The 22,840-nt window shown below is 50.4% G+C and overlaps 13 protein-coding genes across 13 annotated transcripts; 8 read left to right on the plus strand and 5 right to left on the minus strand.

The window, feature by feature from the left end:
- Nucleotides 1-182: 182 nt before the first annotated feature.
- On the plus strand, nucleotides 183-1,482 carry ASPVEDRAFT_72317 (glycoside hydrolase family 5 protein; the record flags this gene model as incomplete). The annotated part of the gene is made up of 4 exons (XM_040816155.1): nucleotides 183-650; nucleotides 711-905; nucleotides 955-1,372; nucleotides 1,418-1,482. 4 exons carry the CDS (start codon nucleotides 183-185, stop codon nucleotides 1,480-1,482), a joined length of 1,146 nt encoding a protein of 381 aa, XP_040668237.1.
- A 333-nt stretch (nucleotides 1,483-1,815) lies between these two features.
- ASPVEDRAFT_41969 (uncharacterized protein) lies at nucleotides 1,816-2,571 on the plus strand. Its single transcript, XM_040812473.1, has 3 exons — nucleotides 1,816-2,144; nucleotides 2,207-2,277; nucleotides 2,329-2,571. Exons 1-3 carry the CDS (start codon nucleotides 1,858-1,860, stop codon nucleotides 2,346-2,348), a joined length of 378 nt encoding a protein of 125 aa, XP_040668238.1. The 5' UTR covers nucleotides 1,816-1,857; the 3' UTR covers nucleotides 2,349-2,571.
- Nucleotides 2,572-2,649: 78 nt separating this feature from the next.
- Nucleotides 2,650-4,324, plus strand: ASPVEDRAFT_83974 (uncharacterized protein; the record flags this gene model as incomplete). Its single annotated transcript, XM_040817479.1, has 3 exons — nucleotides 2,650-3,678; nucleotides 3,720-4,191; nucleotides 4,242-4,324. 3 exons carry the CDS (start codon nucleotides 2,650-2,652, stop codon nucleotides 4,322-4,324), a joined length of 1,584 nt encoding a protein of 527 aa, XP_040668239.1.
- ASPVEDRAFT_41970 (GMC family oxidoreductase) lies at nucleotides 4,144-6,057 on the minus strand. Its single transcript, XM_040812474.1, has one exon. It carries the CDS (start codon nucleotides 5,996-5,998, stop codon nucleotides 4,352-4,354), a length of 1,647 nt encoding a protein of 548 aa, XP_040668240.1. The 5' UTR covers nucleotides 5,999-6,057; the 3' UTR covers nucleotides 4,144-4,351.
- A 621-nt stretch (nucleotides 6,058-6,678) lies between these two features.
- On the plus strand, nucleotides 6,679-9,513 carry ASPVEDRAFT_29058 (nucleic acid/nucleotide deaminase domain-containing protein; the record flags this gene model as incomplete). The annotated part of the gene is made up of 2 exons (XM_040810186.1): nucleotides 6,679-7,093; nucleotides 7,142-9,513. The coding sequence occupies 2 exons, from the start codon at nucleotides 6,679-6,681 to the stop codon at nucleotides 9,511-9,513; spliced, it is 2,787 nt and encodes a 928-aa protein (XP_040668241.1).
- An 81-nt stretch (nucleotides 9,514-9,594) lies between these two features.
- Nucleotides 9,595-10,497, minus strand: ASPVEDRAFT_677170 (uncharacterized protein). Its single transcript, XM_040815960.1, has 3 exons — nucleotides 10,176-10,497; nucleotides 9,937-10,124; nucleotides 9,595-9,877 (listed from the first exon to the last, which is right to left on the minus strand). Exons 1-3 carry the CDS (start codon nucleotides 10,272-10,274, stop codon nucleotides 9,676-9,678), a joined length of 489 nt encoding a protein of 162 aa, XP_040668242.1. The 5' UTR covers nucleotides 10,275-10,497; the 3' UTR covers nucleotides 9,595-9,675.
- Nucleotides 10,498-11,489: 992 nt separating this feature from the next.
- Nucleotides 11,490-13,303, plus strand: ASPVEDRAFT_62508 (amidase; the record flags this gene model as incomplete). The annotated part of the gene is made up of 6 exons (XM_040815620.1): nucleotides 11,490-11,744; nucleotides 11,789-11,929; nucleotides 11,973-12,243; nucleotides 12,291-12,598; nucleotides 12,648-13,143; nucleotides 13,191-13,303. The coding sequence occupies 6 exons, from the start codon at nucleotides 11,490-11,492 to the stop codon at nucleotides 13,301-13,303; spliced, it is 1,584 nt and encodes a 527-aa protein (XP_040668243.1).
- A 278-nt stretch (nucleotides 13,304-13,581) lies between these two features.
- Nucleotides 13,582-14,786, plus strand: ASPVEDRAFT_888491 (uncharacterized protein; the record flags this gene model as incomplete). The annotated part of the gene is made up of 1 exon (XM_040818434.1): nucleotides 13,582-14,786. The coding sequence occupies exon 1, from the start codon at nucleotides 13,629-13,631 to the stop codon at nucleotides 14,784-14,786; it is 1,158 nt and encodes a 385-aa protein (XP_040668244.1). The 5' UTR covers nucleotides 13,582-13,628.
- Nucleotides 14,732-15,597, minus strand: ASPVEDRAFT_41974 (uncharacterized protein). Its single transcript, XM_040812475.1, has 2 exons — nucleotides 15,081-15,597; nucleotides 14,732-15,024 (listed from the first exon to the last, which is right to left on the minus strand). The coding sequence occupies exons 1-2, from the start codon at nucleotides 15,538-15,540 to the stop codon at nucleotides 15,005-15,007; spliced, it is 480 nt and encodes a 159-aa protein (XP_040668245.1). The 5' UTR covers nucleotides 15,541-15,597; the 3' UTR covers nucleotides 14,732-15,004.
- Nucleotides 15,598-16,555: 958 nt separating this feature from the next.
- On the plus strand, nucleotides 16,556-17,110 carry ASPVEDRAFT_72324 (F-box protein; the record flags this gene model as incomplete). Its single annotated transcript, XM_040816156.1, has 1 exon — nucleotides 16,556-17,110. One exon carries the CDS (start codon nucleotides 16,556-16,558, stop codon nucleotides 17,108-17,110), a length of 555 nt encoding a protein of 184 aa, XP_040668246.1.
- Nucleotides 17,111-17,362: 252 nt separating this feature from the next.
- Nucleotides 17,363-18,202, plus strand: ASPVEDRAFT_83980 (ankyrin repeat domain-containing protein; the record flags this gene model as incomplete). Its single annotated transcript, XM_040817480.1, has 1 exon — nucleotides 17,363-18,202. The coding sequence occupies one exon, from the start codon at nucleotides 17,363-17,365 to the stop codon at nucleotides 18,200-18,202; it is 840 nt and encodes a 279-aa protein (XP_040668247.1).
- Nucleotides 18,203-18,368: 166 nt separating this feature from the next.
- On the minus strand, nucleotides 18,369-19,445 carry ASPVEDRAFT_41975 (uncharacterized protein). The gene is made up of 2 exons (XM_040812476.1): nucleotides 19,245-19,445; nucleotides 18,369-19,184 (listed from the first exon to the last, which is right to left on the minus strand). The coding sequence occupies exons 1-2, from the start codon at nucleotides 19,398-19,400 to the stop codon at nucleotides 18,438-18,440; spliced, it is 903 nt and encodes a 300-aa protein (XP_040668248.1). The 5' UTR covers nucleotides 19,401-19,445; the 3' UTR covers nucleotides 18,369-18,437.
- A 351-nt stretch (nucleotides 19,446-19,796) lies between these two features.
- Nucleotides 19,797-22,463, minus strand: ASPVEDRAFT_29066 (beta-glucosidase; the record flags this gene model as incomplete). The annotated part of the gene is made up of 6 exons (XM_040810187.1): nucleotides 19,797-20,287; nucleotides 20,333-20,763; nucleotides 20,815-21,205; nucleotides 21,252-21,615; nucleotides 21,682-22,298; nucleotides 22,349-22,463. The coding sequence occupies 6 exons, from the start codon at nucleotides 22,461-22,463 to the stop codon at nucleotides 19,797-19,799; spliced, it is 2,409 nt and encodes an 802-aa protein (XP_040668249.1).
- Nucleotides 22,464-22,840: the final 377 nt, after the last annotated feature.

Below are 22,840 nucleotides of genomic sequence, written 5' to 3' on the forward strand. Positions count from 1 at the left end.
CGTGTTTCACATTGCCTGGAAACTGGCTCCATCCTGGTCCTGGGGTTGTATTCGTGGGGGCCGTTCTGCATAGATCGGGACGGTTGAAGCTTAATGGGCCTTCGTCTTTTATTTAAAGCAGAGTCATCCTCTGTGGAAGATGTAAAAACACTTGACCCTATTCTTCTTGACTCTAGTTAACAATGAAGTCCATTCTCCTCCTCGCCGCCGCCGCGCCCCTAGCCCTAGCCTGGCTGCCGGATGGCAAAGTCCGCGGCGTCAACCTAGGCAGCCACTTCATCTTCGAGCCCTGGATCTCCAACAGCGCCTGGAGCGATCTCGGCTGCAGCGGGCAGAACTCGGAATTCGACTGCGTGCTGAAACTCGGCCAGGATGCCGCGGACAAGGCCTTTGCCAGCCATTGGGGGTCGTGGACCACACAGGATGATATCAGCCAGATGCGCGAGTATGGGCTCAACACAGTGCGCATTCCTGTCGGGTACTGGATTAAAGAGGATCTGGTGGATAAAGATTCAGAGCATTTCCCGCGCGGGGGGTTGAAGTATCTCGAGGATGTTTGTGGGTGGGCGAGTGATGCGGGGATGTATATCATTATGGATTTCCACGGTTTGCCTGGTGCGCAGGAGGCTGAGCAGCCGTTTACGGGGCAGGTAATTCAATCCAATCTCAATTGGCATTTCAGGGTAATATGTGTGATGTTGACTTGTTAGTACGCCGACACCCCCGGCTTCTATAACGACTACCAGTACGGCCGCGCGTTGGAGTGGCTCGAGTGGATGACCAAGACCGTCCACCAGAACGACAAGTTCCGGAATGTCGGCATGATCGAGCTTGTTAATGAACCTGTCCAGGATGCAGGCCAGGCGTCGAGCATGCGTTCCAGCTACTACCCTGATGCCTTCAAGGTACACCCCTATTTAATAGTTAATAGCAGTCCAAGAACTAATAAAACAGCGCATCCGCGACACCGAAACCTCCCTCTCCGTCTCGTCAGACAGCTATCTGCACGTCCAAATGATGAACGAGAAATGGGGCTCCGGCGACCCTACCGAGTCTCTATCCGACACTTCGCACGCCGCATACGACGACCACCGGTACCTAAAATGGGACTCCAGCGTCGAGGTCAACAAGGACAGCTATATCAGCGCCTCGTGTAGCGACGACCGCGGCGGGAATACACCTACCATCGTTGGCGAGTGGAGTCTGAGCGTTCCCGACGATGTGGAGGGTTCTTCGGACTGGGACCCTGAGAGTAATACAGACTTCTATGCGAAGTGGTTTGCGGCGCAGGTGATTGCGTATGAGAAGCAGCTTGGATGGGTGTTTTGGACTTGGAAGGCGGAGTTGGATGATTATCGGTGGTCTTATAAGGGTATGTCTCCTATCGCTGGTGGTTGATGCCTGGCTAACTGGTTAGATGCTGTGGATGCTGGTGTTATTCCTAAGGATTTGGATAGCATCCATGACAACTCGCCTTGCTAATATAAGTAGTATTCAAGTATTGAGGCAGGGGGATGGAACTGCTGTGGATGTCAGATGTCAACTAATTCCTATTAATTGATCCAAGTATAGTACACTGGATAAGACATGCAGTCTAATATTAAGCAAACAATAAGCCCCACACTCATTGCTAGCCGAACCTCGTGAAGTCGTCAAGCAACTGCAGGCTCAAGAATACGAGATGTGGATATCCAACCCGTATTCACCCCAGCTAAAGGCAATCAGGTTAGCCAGAAGACACTCCCCCGCTAATCTAAAAATAAAAATAAAAATAAAAATCCTTCATAAGCCTTGATGACCCCAGGTTCAATCATGATCTGCACCAAACTCTCCACACCCACAAAAACATCCAGCACAATGCAGCTCCCTTCCCTCCTCGTCGGTGCCCTACTGGCACTTGGCATCCACGCCGCCCCCGTTACAGAGGGCACAGACCAAAGCCCAGCCTCCGACGGAAATAGCCTATTCCAACGCGACTCAGGCCAGCTGTGCCGGATTCTCTACAGCACACACGTCAACTGCCGCACCGGGCCGGGCACGAACTATAAGAGCGTGGTGGGGCTGAATAAGGAGTATACACGGGGGTACTGGTTTACGTGTGTGAAATCGGGCGAGTGTATTACGCTGAATGGGGCGGTTAATTGGTACGTATACACTACCTTGCTGCTGCTATGTTATAGATTTGGGTGGGGGCTTATTGGTGTAGTGGGTGGGATTATTTCGAGGAGGATAGGTGCTATGTTAACGGGCATTATACGGATGGGTCTTGTACTCTGGGTATGTCTCCCCTATCCAAGGTCAGGTTGGTATAGTTGTTAATGTGTGTAGCCAAACTCGGCCGGTGCTAGGAAGCCTGCGAGGCTGTTCAACCTTCACGTCTATATGGATAGGTATTAGTACAGGATATAGTTGCATTGGAACGCGTGGCACCGACATCAGCCGGTATGCTTCACCGAGGCTATAGATATCCGAACTTCTCCAACTTCTCAATCTTAGATCCAATCAATCTTCTAATACCAGACAAGTATGATTCAGGAAGCGGGGTTGAATTGCTCCTTTTCGGCCATCGGGGCCGACGCCGATAGACTTATATCATAACTGATTAAACCCATCATCCCATAATGAAACTTACATATTCTAAATCCCAAAATGAAGTATCTTAGCTACATCATAACCATATTTGCTGCCTTCGCTACAGCCACCCCCTGCAGCAAAGAAACATTCAACCTCCCAAACACCAGTATAGACAGCATCTCCCACCACAAGAATGGAACAAGCATCCCCCTCCCCCTCACCGTCCCCTCCTGCGGCGGCCCAACATTCCACACCAACATAACAAACACCATCTGCCGCCTCGTCGTTAACGTCAGCACAACCCCCACCAGCTCCATCCGCATCGAAGCCTGGCTCCCAGACGCACAAGCATGGAACAGCCGGCTGCTAGCCACAGGCACAGGCGGGGTGGGTGGCTGCATCGACTACACCACACTCCAGAACAGCGCACAGCTAGGCTTCGCCAGTTTCGGCATGAATGCCGGGCATGACGGGAGCGAGGGGTATGAGTTCTTCCTGAACAGGCCGGAAGTTATTAACGACTTCGGGTATCGGGGATTGCATGTGCAAGCGGAGATTGGGAAGGAGGTTGTTAGGCAGTATTATGGCCGGGAACCGGGTAAGAGTTATTACCAGGGATGTAGTACGGGTGGGAGGCAGGGGTTGCAGAGTGCGCAGCTTTATCCGGGGGACTTTGATGGGATTATTGCGGGTGCGCCTGGGATTGACTGGTTAAGGATTGTTGCGTCTAAGGGGGTTCTGGCGAGGCGGGTTGGGTGGCCTGATATTGAGTCGGCTGGGTATGTGCGGCCGGAGCAGTGGGGTGCTATTGTTGAGAAGCAGATTGAGATTTATGATCCGTTGGATGGGGTGGTGGATGGGGTTATTGACGATCCAACGCAGTATAGTTTCGACCCTGAAGTGCTGGTCTGTGGTGCTGGGCTGCTGAATGACTCGGTCTGTTTGTCTGCGGCACAGGTCCAGTCTGTCCGCGCGGTATATCTCCCAATAGCAGACTCGACGGGACGCATTGTATACCCTGCCTTTGGGATTGGTGCGGATACGTCTGTGTTCTCTGATAACCAGGTAAATGGGAGGCCTGAGCTGGCGTATACCATTCTTCAGGTATGTCTATCTACCTATTATAGACATCGCTAACAGCACAGGACTTCTGGCGCGGCGCCGTGTACAACGACTCAACCTGGACCCCCAACAACTTCTCTGTCACAGACATGGAGACCGCCCTGGAAATAAACCCAGGAGGCGTAAACGCCGCAAGTCCGGATCTATCTCAATTCTACAAGAAAGGGGGCAAGATTATATCATACCACGGCCGCAGTGACGAAACAGTTACTCCGAGATTATCCATGGAGTACTACGTCTCTGTCCAGGCAGCGCTAAACCTCACCCTCGAGGAGATGCATTCCTTCTATCGGCTGTTCTATGTTCCCGGGATGCATCATTGTAGTGGTGGTCCTGGTGCCTCGGAGTTCGGACAGTCGTATCCGCTAGACGCGAGGGCTTTGAGTCCGGATCGGAATGTTCTTCTGGCGTTGGTTGAGTGGGTAGAGGGTGATACTGCGCCTGAGGTTCTGATTGGGACAAAGTATGATGATATCAAGGTTGAATCGCACAGAAGTACGTCTATTCACAACTACTCCTGCTGTATACCCAACTGACGCATTTAGAACACTGCTACTATCCAAAACAAAGTATCTGGAATGGATCCGGGGACCCAAGCACTGCTGAAAGCTGGAACTGCAGTCCGTAACTTTTCCACAATAGATACATCAACACGCTAGCTGTATATTTGCATTATATCCACCGCCTGCTCAGCAACAGCATAAAGCGTCGCCTGCGGATGCCCCCCAATACTCACAGGAAGCACACTCGCGTCCACAACCCTAAGCCCCTGCACTCCATAAACCCGTAGGCTGGAATCAACAACCCTCCCCATCGCCGCCGTCCCAGCCGGATGATGGTGCGCCATTCCTGTAGCCCTAATCCGGGCATCGTACTCGCTATCAGAGGACTTGGACGAGAGTGGAGGCATTCCTGGTGGAGGGACCTCGCACTCGATGTATTCCTTCAGTGCGTCAGTGTCGAGCATCGCCTGTGCCGTGCGACGCGCACCGTGGATAAGTACTGCGCGGTCAGCTTCGGTGTCGTAGTAGTTTGAGTCTACCAACGGTGGCTCAGCAGGATCGGGTGAGCTGATACTCACGCTCCCTCTGGACGTCGCACCGAGGAGCATGACTGAGGTGACGATGAGGCTACCGTCCATAGGCGCGTCCGGAATACCAGCTGGTGCATAGACGGGCAGTGTTTCAACAAGCGGGCGGCCAGGAATGAGAACCGAGTCGTCTGAGTTTGGACCGAAGCGCTCTCTATCCTTTTGTACGGCTGTCTCTAGAATTTCTCTTGGGACTTGCTGGTTCACAGTCCAGTCTGTGGGAAGACCTTTCATGAATGCTGGATCGGAGAGGGCTGGGCTTCCCAGCGCGAGACCGCGTTCGGGGTTGCGCAGTTTGTAGAGCTGATACAACGCGAAATGGTCTGTTAGGTTCTTTCCAACATTTGGAGCATCGACAGTGATCGGAATTCCATGCTTCGATAGAGTCTCTGCAGGTCCAATACCAGACAGCATAAGAAGCTGGGGAGTGCGCAGTGAACCAGCCGCCAGGATGATTTCCCTCCGTGCAGTAAAGCGACGACCATCCGCGAGGAGAACTGCAGAAGCTTTCTTCTGGGCCGATCCATTAAACTCAACTTTATGAACAGCGGCATTGGTAATGCACTGCACACCGTCGAGACTATACGCCTGGTACGCGGCCTGTCGCTCTCCACCATCCCATGTCTCCAGGAACTCAACAATCCCAGAAAGCTGTCCAGATCCTGCATCAGGGTTATACCTCTCGCCGACCTCAAGCCAGGCATCCCTAATCGGGTCTCGAAGTGGGTATCGTCGCTTTGGATCACTCGCAGACACAGACGTCACACGAACCGGACCGTCAAAACCATGGTATGCAGCATCAGCACTGCGGTCAAAGAACGACTCCGACCGGCGGAAGTAAGGCAGCAGTCCCTTGAAACTCCATCTGTCGTCTTTGACAGTATCCGCCCACAGGTCATAGTCTTTGGCGTCCCCCCTGCTCCATCCGCCGAAGTTGGTGGTGCTTCCGCCGCCGAGGGCTCTGCCTGCGTGGACAGTGTGTTTGCGGTTCGCAGTGTTGGCTTGTGGTGTCGTTGCATATGACCAGTCTAGATCTGAGTCCAGGAGAGAAAAGAGACCTGGGAAGGTCTTGACGTTGGGATTATCAGATGCGTCAGGGCCTGCTTCAAGGAGGAAGATATCTAACGATGGATCTCGCTGTTTGAGACGCGATGCGACGACGCAGCCTGTTAGTCCGCCGCCGACGACAATGTAATCTGCCTGAGATGCCATGTTGTCAAAAATTGAAAAATGTTTGGTCTTTTGGTTCGATTGCGCGGCTGAAATAGGTACTGGCTGACTGTCAGCACAGCCAAGACTGCTGGATAGTGCTTACGGGGTGGATACACCAGCTGCGCCTCACTGGTCTTACTTGGCAGAGGAACTGTTTGAATCTGGTTAAATGTCGCGGTCAGTTAAAGTTTGTGACATCATGATTTGTATAGATCGCTTCAATCATGTTTAAGCTTCAATAAGGAACTGTTTAGGAACGAAGGGACCATGGCATTTACTTGCTTTAGTAGAACCTTGTCGTGAAACCGGCCTCCTAGTACTGTTTTACCTGAAGTCTTGAATATTAAATATTCGCCGGCTTGTAAGTAGACGAGTGGATCCAATATAATAGTATGAACGGTGCTCCCTATCTTGTACACTTAGCAGACTCTATACATGTAGACAGCTTATCACATGACATGTCAAATCAATAGGTTCGGTGTATTTTATCTGTGAGTATAGAACAGAGGTATAATATAATATAAACATGAGGGAAGAGCTGGATGAGTGCCCGATATCTGTATTAGGCTGACATGCGCCACATAACAGGGATTACAGTAGTGGGCAAGATGACATTTCCCCGCAGCACTGGAACATGTCAATCCCAGAGAGCCGCTTGAGTTGTCAAAGCTCGGCCAAATATGGATCTTTCGGTTCTATCAAGTTTGGAAGGGTGGGATAAGTCCAAGTTCGAAGCTTACGCTAAGCTCCTACGACTGAAGAATGGCGGGCAGATTGAAGAAGCCTCGGATTCTACTGAGAGAGCACACGAGCAGGAGATCTCTGACCCAGATAGCCCGGACTCTGTCAACGTGAAGCCACTGTCACGGTTCGACGAGACCAAGCTCAAGAGATCTTTTCTCGACAGACTATCCGAGCTTGTTGCTAATGAGAAAGGAGGCCATTATGTCTCAGCGTCTTTGATGGTCGAGTGGCCGGATAGAGTCGACGTCCTCGTGGCGAGAAACACTGGATTCAGGAAGAACAACCCGAGTGTTCAACTCCTCGAGACCATAGCCTCCAGCCTGCGGGGCATTTCTAAGCTTGATCGCCGAGGTGTGTCTTTCCCCTTTGACAGAAAGATGGGCTAAGAGCATACTGTAGATCTAACTGCCATCTATACCATGCAAGAGCTTTGGGCTTTATTGATACGATCGTACGAGCCCCGGATAAGAGTTTATATTAGTGAAGTGAGACAAGCTTTCAAAAGGACCAAGATACCCGCCGATGCGTCTTCACCTCTTCTGTTGCGTCTTGAGGACTTTCGAGCCCTGGTAAGTGATATACCGCGTGTATCGACACAAGCTGGTCTCGAGGAAGCAGTTCACGGCGCATACGAAATCTGCTGCTTCCATAATGAGGAAGAGTTTGAGCGTATTACTTCCCATGCATCCGACGCCAGATCACTCAGAAGCGCTCTTAGATTTCTAAGCAGGCTGAAGACGTGCTTCAAGACGTTTATCCGAGGGGCAGAAAGGCTTTCGAACTTCCACAACCTCCGCATTATCCCAGTGACAATTTTGCCCGTCCGCGGAGCCAAAGCAAAGGGAAATCGTGCAGGCGACTGGTCGGTAGCGATGGCATTCTCATCTCTAGGCCTGAGTCTGGATGATAAAACCGTGAAATCTGTCTTTGGGAGTGGGAAAAAGAGGGGAGCCTGGACTAAGAACAAATTGCTGCTGAAGTTCGACAGGCTGAAGTCGTCCGTCTCCGAGGTACACGCAGAAGTACAGGTTGCCCTGGCTGCAACACGGGATGAATATAAAGGAGCCTCTGTTTTCAAATATGTGGGTTGCAGCAAGAGAAGCTGCTTCTTATGCTACAGATTCGCCTTGAGATACGGCCAGTTCATAACAAGAGGTTGTCATGGCAAGATCTACGATCTCTGGACCCTGCCCCAGGTTCCATGGCTTGTCGAGGAAGAACGCCTGAGACTCGTGCAGATCCTTGGAGGTATGGAGAAAGATATGAGGAATTCCATCCTGAATAAGACCATCAGCATCCCTCCTACCCAGGAATCCAGCATTGGAGGCTCCTCGCATGCAACCATACGACCACATTTTGACAATCCTTACACAATGTCACTCGTCTCGCAGCACCTCCAAGCTCAACGTACTTCGCTTGGTCCCGAAGAGACTGTTGGAAGTGAGGATCAAGATGATACTTATGAGCCAATGCAGGATCACTCAGCAGCACCAATGCCAACGTCTATACCAGCACCAGGTGAATGCCAGGGCTGTGAGCGAGAAACCTACCGCCGTTGTAAGCACTGTGACCGGGGTTGGTTTTGCAGCCAAAGGTGTCAAGAACGGATGTCTCTAAGTCACCTTGCGAAATGTTCTGCTCGCCCCATAACAACAGCAGACTTGCTGTTCGATGATGCAGTAAAAGATCAGTTTCCAAAAGATGAACAGACCCGTGAGGACTTTGGATTCAGTCGGTGTTCCCATCACAGAGAGGAATCGCACCTCTTGGGCCTGTACAGGGGGTTTCTTCTTTTGCGAGACCCCAAAATTGACCCGGTCAAGCTGCACGAATGGCAAAGAAAAGGCCTACTTGTCAGAAAGATCATTGAAAAGTTTTCCACAATCCCCGAGAGCAGTAGGGGGTCTTACTTCTCGTGGTTCCTCCGAAATCAACATATTCTCGACCCAGCGTCATCGTCTCAGCCTGATAGCCAGGTGAATCCACTCCAGCGAGCTCTCCATGCCGCAAACCCCTACCTCGAACCTGAAGATCGTGGGAAAGACCTCCTCCAGCTCGAACCCGCGGAGAAAAGGTATGCCTTCGTTCTTTATACGCTAGCTCTGGATGGCGGAAGCCCCAACCCAAACTGGGCAGAGCTCGATCTGTGGTATGACTTTGGCTTTGTCGTCTGTACCGACGAGCATTATGAAGGGAGTCTCGGGGCTCTATACAGTAAACTACTGGGTGGCAATAAATTTTTCAGGGACTATGATGAAAGTCTTGGGGTCAAGCGTAGCAGAGCTGCCGACTCATCTACCTGCCCTTTTGACGAGTTCTGGCGCGCATGGCAAAATGGGAAAGCCGCAGAGCTGTTCGACAAGTACGGCATGGGAGGTGACCTAGATCGGAATACATGGTTTGGCCTCTGGGGAAACTCCGGTTTTTCTCATCTAAGGGAATTTCTGTCCTACCCAGTGTCAAAACATGGACTACGACCTTCAGTATGGAGACTCAAGCACCTTCTGGCCTTGGACGACAATACACCCTTGGTGAACTTCCCCCAAATCGAAGCAGCTGCTCAGGAGTATGGATTCACGCCGCAGCTAGACGCAAGAACAAAGCTCGAACTACGCCGGTTCTACAAACAGTTGCTGGCAGCGGGAGATCCCCTCGAGGTCCACAGGGCAAAAGAACACGGTGAGCTGCTACGGTACGCGCAGAGCACTGTCAAGGATATTGACAATTCTGTGCGAGATGTGTTGCGGAAGATGGATTCAATGCGGGGATAATGACCTTTTCTATCAAGACATTTCTAAAGCATGAAACCCTTATTGTCTGATAATCGAGGGCTAATGTGTAGATACCGCGTCAAGCCCAAGAGGCCGAAGAGGCTGAAGAGGCTGACTATGACTATCAGGTCTGATGAAGGAAGCACACTTTATTCTTCATGGTTAACTGCCCATAACTGCATCGGTATCCGTGCAAAATATCGCAGTAATGTAGCCTTTGTGCCGTAGTAAAGATAAAGGCTGGGATGTGAAGCAAGGCATAGATCTGACTGTCAGCACAGCCAAGACTGCTGAATAGCGCGTATCAACACATGGAACGGTCGGATATGTATACGGACTTTTAGCTGAACCTGGCAAAGGGAGGCTTGTTCAGGTCGTACGGCAGGTCAGCAACGCGAATATGGGCATGTCAACTGGTGTTACCTTCTTGGTCTACTGATCTCTACGTCGAGATGCGGGGCTCTCGCTATATATACAGATACCTTGTATAGAAGAATGACCTTAAAATAAATCATGAATTCCCGAAAAGCCTGCAATAACTGTCCCATGTCCACCAATAACCCTCGCAAGTCACATATCGAAAGGTAGGCGCACCTATCCTCCCACCAAAACTTTCATTGTCGGCCAACCTACCTTAATCACGGGCAGGCGATCAGTAATACCTGGACCGATGGCCATTCCTGAACCTCGACCTGGACACCCGGCGACTTGCAGAACGGCGTCGATGCGACCTCTTGAAGCCACAAAACTCGAAAAGGCATCGGTATGTCCAGTGATTGTTGCTGTTAGTCTCGTGCTGCAGGCGAGATGGAATACCACAGAAGCAACGTGGGTTCCATTCTCTGTAGCCCTCATCGTCGTCGAAGACCAGCCTTTCGCATTTACCACACTTACGCATCCACCTGCCCTCGTTGCCGTTCACGCTATCCCGACACTGTGACTCGTACATGATCCGGCGACAACATCTCTCGCCCCGGGGGAGCAGGCGCTCTCGGGCCATCTTGGTTGAGTTAGCAGTGGGCTAGAAGATAAGTTGAATAGATACTAACCGTGCAATATGATGAAAGGAAGTAAAAGAAAAAGAAGAGCCCAGGGAGGGGGGCACAGACTAAATACCTGGAGAGGCCGAAGTACCAGCACTACAAAAGTACCACTTCCACCAGTTTCTTTCTGATTCTACGCTCTCTGTTCGAGGGCTGTGTTGGCAATGGAAGTTGGCATTGGGGCGACCAATGGCTGCCCTAACGTGCATGGTGAGGCAGCCATACAACCCATGCAAGCCCGAGTCAGGACGAATCACACCCGGATCTACTGCAAGCGACACCAGAAAAGGACAAGAAGGGTGCCAGGTGACTCAATCACCAAGCCACTCACGTGGTAAACACTGGCTCCCGACCGAAGGAGCTGTCAAATACTGATCCCGACTTGCTTTGGCCGAGAATCGGGGGCTATTCGTTAGAGATGCCGTAGTCGCCAAGCCCGAGGTGCCGACAAGACTTCAGGTCAGCTTGAGCATATGGTCTTGATGAATATGGTCTTGAGGTTGGGTCTGCCGGCTGTATGGTCACCGCATTATAGTTTGATAGTTAACTAGTCTGACGTCTTTTGGTGCTCCATATAAACCCCAGTAATGGAGCTTTGTATAATACTAAACTTCAAGTCAGGGATGTAAGGCATAGAACAACATGATAAGACTATTTATCCATAATAAGCACCGTTGAACAATGGTAATTGCACATGGCAGTTAAACCCACAAATAGGGTATTGTCGTTGCTCGTGTTCATGTTGCTCGTATTCACAAAGTACCGTTTATGAAACGTAGTAAGGGATCTTCACTGAATTCGGACATGCCTAATTAACCTCGGCTGCTTCTTGGGGTAATCCTTCGAATAAACGGCATAAATTGAGGGCGTCCTTAGTATTTCCACGACATTGTTTCAACATTCGTCTCTATACCTGCAGTTCTAGTAGTCAACATGGACTGGCAACTTGCAGCATCAAAGAAGAAGTCTAGCCTCGAGGCAGCTATCCCTCCAGAATGGCGCATCAAGCCACCTACATACGACTCAGTCATGTCATTCCCACGGCAGAGTGGGATCTTGACTGAGGAGGAGCTGCAGATCACCGAATCCTCAGCTACTCAACTAGTGGGCGATTTAGCTGCTGGAAAGCTGAGTTCAGTGGCTGTTACAACTGCTTTCTGCAAGAGAGCTGCGTTGGCACATCAAGTGGTATGGTAACTGCCATTTAAATATGGCAAATTGCTAATAGGTAGACCAACTGCTTCCATGAATTCTTCCCTGATATGGCCCTCGCCAGGGCACAGTATCTGGATGACTATATGGCCGAACACAAGAAGCCCATTGGACCACTTCATGGCCTGCCAATCTCCCTAAAGGACCAGGTTCGCATTAAAGTAAGAACATCTATCACCGTATGGAAAATCGTTAATTGAATAGGGCCTTGAAACTACCATGGGGTATGCCACCTGGATTGGAAAGAAGAACACCGAAGACTCCGTCCTAACTACCCTGCTACTCAATGCCGGCGCCGTGCTCTACGTCAAGACCTCCGTTCCCCAAGCCCTAATGGTAGGCGAAACCATCAACAACGTCTTCGGCCGTACCACCAACCCTCGAAACAAGAACCTATCTTGCGGCGGAAGCTCCGGCGGCGAAGGCGCCATTCTTGCACTCCGCGGCAGTGTATTAGGTGTTGGAACGGATATCGGTAAGTCTATCAAAAAGTAAAATTATTTGAAGTATCTAATAATAAAGGTGGCTCGATTCGAATCCCAGCAGCATTCAACTTGCTCTACGGTCTCCGCCCTAGCCATGGTCGTATTCCGTATGCGAATATGGCTAATAGTATGGAGGGGCAAGAGACTATCCATAGTGTATGCGGACCACTTGCCCATTCGGTAGCTGATATGCGACTTTTTGTCACGTCTGTCCTCTCCCAGGAGCCTTGGCTCCATGATTCCAAGGTAATTCCTATGCCCTGGCGACAGAGCGAGGAGGACACTATCAAGATAAAGATTGGGAGCGGTGGATTAACCCTAGGATATTATTTCTGTGACGGCAACGTCAGTCATCATGTATATACACTTGAAGTCCAGAACTAACTGCTTATAGGTACTCCCCCATCCTCCCATACTGAGAGCTATTCAGACCGTCACCACCAAACTCAGCGAAGCCGGACACACAGTCCTCCCTTGGGGGCCCTACGAGCACCCGTCCGCCATCGACCTCTTCATGTCTATCATCGGCGCCGACGGAGGAACCGTAATCCAAAACATAGCAGACCTCACACCCGCAACGCACTCAAAACTAAGCATAAACGATCTCTGGGACCTGCACCTCAGGAAATGGAACTACCAATGCGCATACCTATCGAAGATCCGGGAATTCGAGAAGAGAATCGGCAGGGAGCTCGATGCTATTATTGCCCCTGTAGCGCCGCATGCTGCGATCCGGCATAACCAGTTCAAGTACTATGGATATACCACTATTGTGAATCTGCTTGACTTCACGAGTGTTGTTGTCCCGGTTACGGTTGCGGATAGGGGTGTTGATGTCAGGAATGAGGTTAAGTCGTTGTCGGAGGTTGATGCGGTTGTTCAGGGGGAGTGTAAGTACTGATTATACTTGAGATTGTTCTGAGGCTGAGTTTTATAGATGACCCCGATGTGTATCATGGCGCACCGGTTGCTGTCCAGATTATTGGACGCCGTCTGACTGAGGAGAGGGTTATGGCTATTGCAGAGGAGGTAGGGCGTCTACTTGGATAAATAACGACAACTATCCAGGCGTCGGTGATTGTCCGGTGGTATTTAGAGGCTTTGTGAACTTGCCTGATTTCCGTGGAGATGATTCTGAATAAACAAAGATCTTTGAACTCATTTTGGTAGACATTTCGCTAGGAAGGCCAAGACTGTCTTTATGTGCCTAAGGGCTTTGAAGCCATTGTCTCAAGGTAAAGCATTCATCTTGTTGCTAAGATATTAGTGAATAGCGATTCAAACCATTTCCCAACAATAAAGACAGTATGTATAAATGAGAAGCCATCGCTCGGAATATTAAGACTTTGAATAGTAAGAAAGTCCAAACGAAACCATGGCTTCCCTATGCCCACCTTATTTCCCCACTGAGCTGGCCACTAAACTCGCCAAATATCTAGACGCTTACACCCTACTACACGTCTCTAAAGTCTGCCACTCCTGGCGCGATGTCTCCCTCCCCCTCCTCGACAAAGTGCATCTCGAAGACACTCTATCTGCCTTCGGAACCGCCGTCGACGACGCCAACCATGACGCCCTCATCTACTTCGCCTCCCGCATCCAGCGGAACAAGAGAACAGGTTTTCCAACCGGGTGTCTAGCCCTAACACTCGCATGCACAACCACCTGTACCACAGCAGTGCGCATCCTTATCCCCTACACCAGCATGCCCCCCAAACACCCAGGGTCCAAACTAGACCTCGACGCATGGGACAAGCCTCTATTCGAAGCCATGCGCCAGCAAGACCCAGGCGTTCTAGAAGTCCTTCTAGACAACGGAGCGCCGCGAGACAAAATCTACACTTGCGGACTAAGCCTAGAAGACAGCGTCTCGTTATGGGGTGAGAGTCCAACGCCGGAATCACCAAAGGCCTTCCTGCATGCGGCGGTGTTTCGCAAGTTTCCGGCTGCTGTTAGGTATATTTTAAACAAGGTTCGTGACTACCCGCCGACGCTTGATGCTGTGCTGAACGAGGCTCATCACGGCGATCGGCCGCTTTGTTCTGCTGCGGCAAGGGGATATACTGATATCCTTCGGATTCTGCTCGATTATAAAGCTATTGTCAACACAGACAGGAATGCCAGGACGACGCCGCTGGGTAACGCCGCCGCTGCGGGGCGGGAGGAAATTGCCAGGATACTGCTTGACCACGGGGCTGATACGGAGCTTTGCGGTAAAAGTGGGCAGACGCCTTTATTCAGCGCTGCGTATAATCCTATCCTAGAGAAAGAACATGCTGGTGTTGTCCGGCTGCTGCTGGGGAGGGGGGCGAAAACTGAAGCTGTTGACAAGCATGGCGATACACCGTTGCTGTGGGCTGTGAAGCATGGGTGTGAAGAGTCTGTCAGGATGCTCTTGGAGCATGGTGCGAATGTCAACCACCAGGATAAAGGGGGTATCACGCCACTTATGGCTGCTACCTGCTCGGAAGAGAATATGCCCAGTATAGTGCAGTTGCTGGAGGACTATAATGCGGAATTAGGCCCATGGTAACAGGCCTGACTGGTATATCGCGTTCAGAATATAGAATGCCCTGGGGTAATAAATTGCAATTAAGAGTTTGTGTTTTCTACTAGCATTGAGGCCAGACTGATTACTTGGACAGTATCGTCTTATTGTCCTTAGTACTATAATAATGATCTAAGCCTGGTTTCTTGCACATTCCTCATCTTTCCCCCCTTTCAGCCATCAGAATCCTATTCTCTCCTTATCTAGATTTCCGAGTGTGTATCTGGGAGCATAAACAGTTTTAGTACATGGATCCAAGCAGAAATGAGCAAGCCTTACCCTCGATCTTTTCCAATTCAAACACCGCAGAGTCCGAGAAGTGATAATCCAACTCCAAGGACATATCAAACGCGCGGGATACATAATGCCTCGTTACAGAGTGCTGGAAAATAAAAAGAGGCGATTCCTCATCAATCCTAGAGACAATGAACGGCTGCCCTTCTTGTTCTCCAAGGTTCAATTTGCATTTGTTGCCCAGCTCACACTGGAGGGACCCCGAGGAGGCGAGAGAGGTGATGATGGCCACATCATCGGCGAAGCCCTCGGTGTTGAACTCCCAGCCACTTGATGCGGAATTGACTGGAGTGCCAAGTTTCACCGAGTCTGCACTTTCAGTGGCAGGCAAAAGCGAAAGAGATTTGCCGTTGACAGTTTGCTTGATGTTGTCGCGAAAGACAAGACCGTGGGCGGGATGGCAGAGACTGGCCAGGATTCCGACTAGGGCGTATGCTTGCTTCATGATGGATATCGGATTAAAGAAGTGGATTATTGGGAGAAAGATGGAACGAGGTTGGACAACTTGCCGGGGCTGAAGGGTATTTATGCTGCGAAGTTGGCTTCAATTAGGCCGATCAGCTGAAACAAGCAAGGCATCACATACCTTGCAAGCTACATCGTGCATATGTTCCTCGTGCAGGTTGGAAATAGCGGTCTGGATTGGTAAATCGTAAAATGAGGCTGCAGCAGCACTTCGATCGTCATTGTACATGAAGGAAATGGTACATGAAGGAAATGGTGCATGAAGGAAATGAGTGGCGCAGCTGAACAGCTGAACTGGTCCGGCATTGCCATTGATTCATCGGCATAAGTCTACTCCGTAGGCTGATAAAAAGGAAATTGAGACCAGCAATCTGCAATGATACCAGTTTGTCCTCATCACCGATCGACAGACTAGTTATGCACATATCAATAGTGGTAAGCAAGGAGCTTAGAAACTCCGCAGCCGAGATTGATACACATGAATTCTCCGGGTCCCAAAGATGAATAGTAAGAAACGGGAGCTTCATCTTTCTGCATTTACTCTCCAAAGTTTTGCCAGTGTGGTCTTGAGTTGGGAAATCTACAAAGCGGAGCTGGGCTCATGGGAACAGCCCTGACTATGGTATATCGCGGTTCAGCGTGGAAGTCTATTCTGTCAGGATATTAATCAATCCGGCGCTGCAAGCAGTATTGAACAATACAGGACGCACCATGCTCCCTAGGGTACAAATTGCGGATTGAAGACTGTCCATTGTTTTGGACAGCATCAGCTTGATACCTTTATCCTTTGGCTGTACTTGTCCAGCTGAATAATTGAACAAGGCAATTTAAACAAGTTACATGTGATAGAGTGAGCAAGTAGTCCTAGGAGTGAATTCCCATGTAAGGTAGTGAATGCCACTATCACAGTAGTGATTCAAGCAAGTCCAAGCAGTGTATAAATATAGGATTCAGCACTATTTCGTAGTATCACTACTACTCAATTGCCATACATCATGGAGCTTCGACACCCATTTAACCTTCCTGCAGAGCTCGTTCTCATGATACTCGATCACTTATCACTACTTGACTATTTCAGTATTTCTGGGGTGTCATTGCAAGCACGAAGCTTCGTCCTGCCGACACTGCACGCGCTGACCCCGGAAGACAGGCTGCACGCGCTGAAAAGAGCAACAGAAGATGATCACCACGGCGCAATCCTGGTACTTTTATCCATCCTTGACTGCGAGATAACCGAGCCAGAACACAAATTCTTTATTCTACGAACTCTATTCAGAAGCAGCTACACCAAAGCCATGGGGACATGGCTCAACGATCTGGCGCCCAGTCCACCAACCGACCACGAATGGCGAAAAGAGGCGAACTGGAAAGAAACTTTCATGAGAAGCAACAGAACTGAAGCTCTAGATACTTGCCTTCGAATATTGCTCTCCGCTATCTGCCCTTATCGACTACGGATTCGACGACTCCGTCATAGATATATCGCCCTCGCTGTCAAAAACCGTGGCAAGCCTGCTGGCTCACAGCGCAGACACGGACCTGGTCAGTAATAAAAAAAAGGGGGGTCAGAGGCCTTGATGCACTGTTTTCAGATACTCATGGCAGGGTTATCTCTTAGTGAACATGGATTGTCAATATACCAACTATCTTTCTATCCTTCACAATAACTCACGTAATGTAGTGAATATTGCTAGCAAGGTAATTCACATACTCGGCAGTGAATATACTGCTATATCCTATAAGACCACCTTCAACTGAGCAATCACTATCTGTTTATTCAACATCAACATATTATATTCAACATGCCAGCCTTCAACCTGTTCAAGCTCCCCTCAGAGCTCATCTACATAGTCGTCGAGCATCTCCCCCCCTCATCGCTCACGGCATTCGCAGAAATCTCACCCACCACAAATCAAATGAGCACTCAAGCCATCAACGCTCTAACAGCCGACGCTGTAATAGAAGACTACAAGACGGCATGCAAAGAGAACAACCACAGCACAATCCTCCGACTCCTCCCCTTCATCCTCCCCGAACCCCCCCTCTCCATAAACGCCCACATCGCCCTCCTTTATACCTGCCGAACCAGCTGCGGCGAAGCAGTCAACCTCCTAGCCCGCAAAGGCATCCCGCTGCACGAACACAGCGCCAGAACACAACCCAAATCCACCAGCCTCGACCTCGCAGACTGGCTCGACACGCCCTTCCTCAGCGCCGCACGAAACACCACCACCGACGCTCTGAAAGCCCTCTTCGCCAACGGCGCCTCGCTGTCCAGCATCGCCTACTTCACCGCGGGGTCACCCAGTCTAGCCGGTATAGCCATGAACCCGGACCATTACCTGCACCATGCGGCGTCGGAGGGTCTGATTGCTGTTGTGAAGTGGCTGCTTGTGGAGTGTCCGGATTATGAAGATGTGGATATTGATGTGCCGGATTTTCTGAAGAGGACGCCGCTTATGTTTGCGGCTTTTACGGGCAAGGTGGAGATGGTCAGGACGCTGCTTGCGCTGGGGGCGAATGCGTGGCAGTGTGACTTTCGGGGGTGGGATGCGCAGCGCATGGCTGTTCAGAATGAAGAGTTTGAGGTTGTCAAGGTGCTCTCTGCGCATAAGCATGCTCTAACTCGAGGCCGATGCTGAGAGATTGACCTGCCTGGGTAGCATGTAATAACGATATTTGGTGGAAAACTTGTTGTCTGTATTTAAGCTGTCTTCAGTCTATTAACTATCTTCTCAACAATCAGTGTAGTCTCTGTTACTTCTACAAATGCCTTAGCACAAACTCATTCAACACCTTGTTCCCTATGCAGAGACTTTAGACACCACAAAGCAAATAAGTAGCCGGGCTATCTGGGATCTCAAAATCAACACTAGATTAGATCTGCTGAGCCTTTTGGTTCGAGGTCGAATTAGGGCCAAATTCCCAACACCAGTTCCTGTAGTCAAAGGACGCACATTTTGGGTTCTCAATGGTAAGCTGTTTTCTGAATCGCCTGTAACTATATCCGCTCTGGTCCAGCTCGGTCTGTTCGCTTGGACTTGGCGAGTCCCAATCCATATCCAAATCCCCCTGGTCATTCGATTCGCCGGCGTACTGGTCGTTATGCGAGTCCACCGCCCCAAGACCGAAATGTTCTTCTGAGGCGCTAAAACCATACCGAGCTGCCACTCGCTGGGCTGTATCATCATCGTCCCTGTGATAGAGATCCCAAAGATCTCTCAAGCGCTGCGTATCCCCTTCCGGGATTCCATCCGCCCTGGGACATCCCATGATGTCAAATGCTCTTTTGAGAGCGCCCAGTGGTGCGCCATCCCAGCGCGCAGGATCTTTGACTATCGCCTCATCTTGTCCCTTTCTCCTGAAAACAATCCTTGTGTATAGCGCGCCCCGTTTGGCGTATTGTGCGGCCGTGGGCACTCTCCGGACGGACCCATCCTTGCTCCGGCGGGCTCGATCACGCAGCTCAAAGAAGATAAAGAAATCAATGTCTTGAGGGTAGAACGTCAGCCTCGGGTCTAACTGGTCCTCATATCTGACATGGCAAGATGCGCATAACCCGATTCTATTCATTGCCGACTTGAGCTGGAAGTTGATGAGCCCTTTCTGGGCCAGGATCTGGACCTGAAAAATATAATTAGTTAAAATTTTACTAATTTATAGTCCCCTCTGTTTAATACGTACTGATCCATCTGTCTTTCTTATAATATGCACGCAGTTGTCGGCCTCTAAGTCACACATGAAGCACATACCATCGGCAGCCACCTTAATAGCTTTCGAGCTCGCTTGCTTTTCGTAGCTTGCGTGGTTACTGTGCCTGGTGCTTGCACTTCGGGCCATGGTTCGATATAGATTTGCAAGGTCGCTTAATGCAGTGGAGTGAACAGTAAGATATAGCAGTACCCTGTGTGCTGATGTTGAGGAAGGAGCGACCTGGAGCTGGCGCTGTGATTTAAAGACAATGACCATGGTCATACCACCAGGAATCTGCGAGCATAGCCCAAGAAAACTTAGTACACCCCAAACCTTATCAATACATTCTTGCTTATTTAATGGAGTTAAAAACAATATAGTACGCGTAGTGTAGTGAGGGTTACTATGGCTGAGCCCTTTGAGGACATCATTAACGTCTTATTCAAAAGTGATTGCTGATCCTCTGAAACAGAATGTGGGCTCCATGTTTTTAGAATTATAATACAGGAATTTAATATTATTAAAATAATATTAATAGCTATTCTATGGAATAGGCGTAAACTCCCCTTTCGCGTGGAAGTCTCTACTGGAGAACCCTACATTCACCTCCATCTTCCCCCTCGGAATAGCCCATTGCTGCCTCTCAACATCCCAGTTACTGATATCCCGCCGATTCAACTTGAATCTGACCTCCTGCGACTCTCCAGCCCCAAGACGCACCTTCTCAAACCCTCTCAGGACATTCACCGGCCGCGTTCCTTTAGGAGAAACATCATCTGGCATGCTCAGGTAGAGCTGGGGTACAGCTGCACCAGCCACTTTCCCGGTATTCTTCACTGTCGCTGTGATTTCATATAATTCATCCCATAGATGCGGGTTTCCCCCTGGGACTATCTTTGCGGTTGACGGCAGAGAGCTGATATCACCCTTGGACAGCGGAGTAATCTTGATATCGCCACTCAAGCTGAACAGGGTATATGACAGCCCATAGCCAAATTCATATTGCACCGACTTGTCAATCGCATCAAAGTGTCCTATCATAATTAGCCCATGCAGCAACCCGATATTGAGATACATACGATAATCGACCATGACCCCCTCTTTGAAATCCGCCTGCCACGCCTCTGGATTAGTGGTGTCTTGCAACGCCGAGGAATTCGCAATTGGCGCATATCCATAATCAGACTCTTTCTTCGCGATTGTATAAGGCAGACGACCGGACGGGTTAATGTCTCCCCAGAGGACATCGACGATGCTGTTCCCTGCTTCCTGGCCTGGGAGGTGGGCGGCTAGGATGGCAGTCACGTTTGGATGGTCAGCCCAGGGAAGCACATTTACGCCGTTGGAGTGCATGATCACAACGGTGTTGGGGCAGGTAGAGGCGATCCTTTCGACGACTTGGTTACCCTCCCAGTCCGGGGCGAGGGAAGCGCGGTCCTCATTTTCGGTTGCCCAGGATTTGAGGAAGACGAGGCAGATGTCTGGAGAGGAGGGTAGCAGTGCTTTCATGCTGTTGTTGTTAGTGCCGCACCTGAAGTATCTGGATATGGGGGGGGCATACTAAGGACTATCCTTCTCGATAATGGCCGTGTTGTTCAGGACATACTGAACCAGGGCTTTTTTTGTGTATCCCACGCGCTGCTTGATAGCTTCCAGAGGACTGACGATGTAGCTGAAGAGCCCTGAGCCTGAACCACCGGCAGTGGCCAGCACGCCGTACTCGTAGTTTGCGACGTCGTTGAAGTACCACACCGACATGCCGTTTGTGACATCGCCTGCGTCGTTGCCGAAGACTGCGATCCGCTTCGGGTCTTTCAGCGGCAGTGCGCCGTTCTTGTTCTTCAAGAGGACCGTTGCTTCAGCGGCGGATTTGCGGATGGAGTGACCGTGGTCGTGGCGCACGTCGACATTGGCTTCGGGGCCGAAGGTGTAGTTGTGCTTGTACTCATGCGCTGGGAGTTGTTAATATGCTTCAGCATACTTGGCAGTGTCACTCACGACTCGAGAACAAAACAGCATTGGTCTCCTTATTACTAGGGTCCATTGCCGGGAAGCCCTTATCCTGCTTCAGCTGGAAGTACGGCGCCATCACGCGTCGACACATATCATCCAGACGGTCCATGGTAATGGAGCCATTGTTGACTGCCTCGCTGATCTTCTCGTGGAAGAAGATAGGATAGTCTGGCGTCCCAGGCATATCCATGTCCTCACCGGAAGTGACGGCCACAACGCCGCTGTGAGTAGCACCCCAGTCCGACATGACATACCCCTGGAACCCAAGCTCGCCTTTAAGAATGCCATTCTGCGTCTTGCTGTTCTGGCAGCCGTATGTCTGGTTGATTCGATTGTAGCTGCACATTACCTGCACCCATCACCCATCATCAGCACTTAGCCAGTCATACAGTAGGAGTGAGAACAAACAACATACACTAGCAACACCAGCCCTAACAGCCTCCTGAAACGGCCAAAGATACAACTCATGCAGTGTGCGATCGTCAATATTCGACGAAACACTCTCAATCGTATCCCCATTTTCATCCTGACTCGGCTGCCTCTGCGTCTCCTGCTCATTCCCAATAAAATGCTTCGCACAAGCCTGCACACCCCTATCCTGAACCCCCTTAATCGTCTCCACAAACAACCCTGCTGTTAGATACGGATCAGGCGAGAAACCCTCCCAATTCCGACCCCCATGCGCAGAACGCCCCATCGGCCCCGCAACAGGTCCAAGCAAAACATGCGCGCCCTTTTCGCGGAACTCAGACGCCATCTCGCTTCCGCGGCTATATGCAGTTTTTTTATCCCACGACGCCGCGATTGTGATTCCGGCCGGGAAGACGGAGGAGTATGTCCCCTGCTCCAGACCCAGGGGACCATTGTGGATGCAGAGGCCGCTGAAGTTGAGGCGTGGAATTGGGGCGATGTTGCCGACGCAGGGTCCTTCTGTGCCGGACACTAAGAGGACTTTTTCGGGCAGGGTGAGTTGGGAGACGAAGGTTGAGGCTTGCTCGAAGGAAGTGGGCCATCCGCGTCCGTCGGCGTTTGCTGTTTATATCAGATCAGAATTGGATTGCGTGGTGGGTTTGAAGGCATACGCTGCGGAATCTCGTCTGCTGTTGGGCTGTGTAGGTAGTCATCGTGGTTGAATGCTAAAGAGCTGGATATGGGGAGTGCAGCGAGTGCTATGGCTGAGAGTCTTTTAAAGACCATCATGTACACCGTAAACACTTTATTCAAGAGTTGTTGTTGATATTCTAAACTGGATGGGGGCTCCAGGCTTTATACCCACACGCGACGATTGACATCATCCACGCCTTTCTCCTGGGATCGTCTGGGGAATTTTCCGGTAGGCCTGTCTCCCCAGTCTCCATCTTCTTCACGGCAGTGGATACGGATGAAGCGTTTCGTCTCCATATGCGGGTCCGTTTAGCAATAACAGGGGTTATGGACCATCCTTACGTCAGTAGAGTAGATCATGAATAACTACACTTAGAACTGATTTACTCCCCTGACAATTAATGCTGAGTTAGAGTATTGCACGAAGGTAAAATAGCGTTCCCTCTTGATGTCTACCCAAAGAGTAAGCA

Source organism: Aspergillus versicolor, assembly GCF_001890125.1.
Source record: "Aspergillus versicolor CBS 583.65 unplaced genomic scaffold ASPVEscaffold_5, whole genome shotgun sequence".
Taxonomy (NCBI): domain Eukaryota; kingdom Fungi; phylum Ascomycota; class Eurotiomycetes; order Eurotiales; family Aspergillaceae; genus Aspergillus; species Aspergillus versicolor.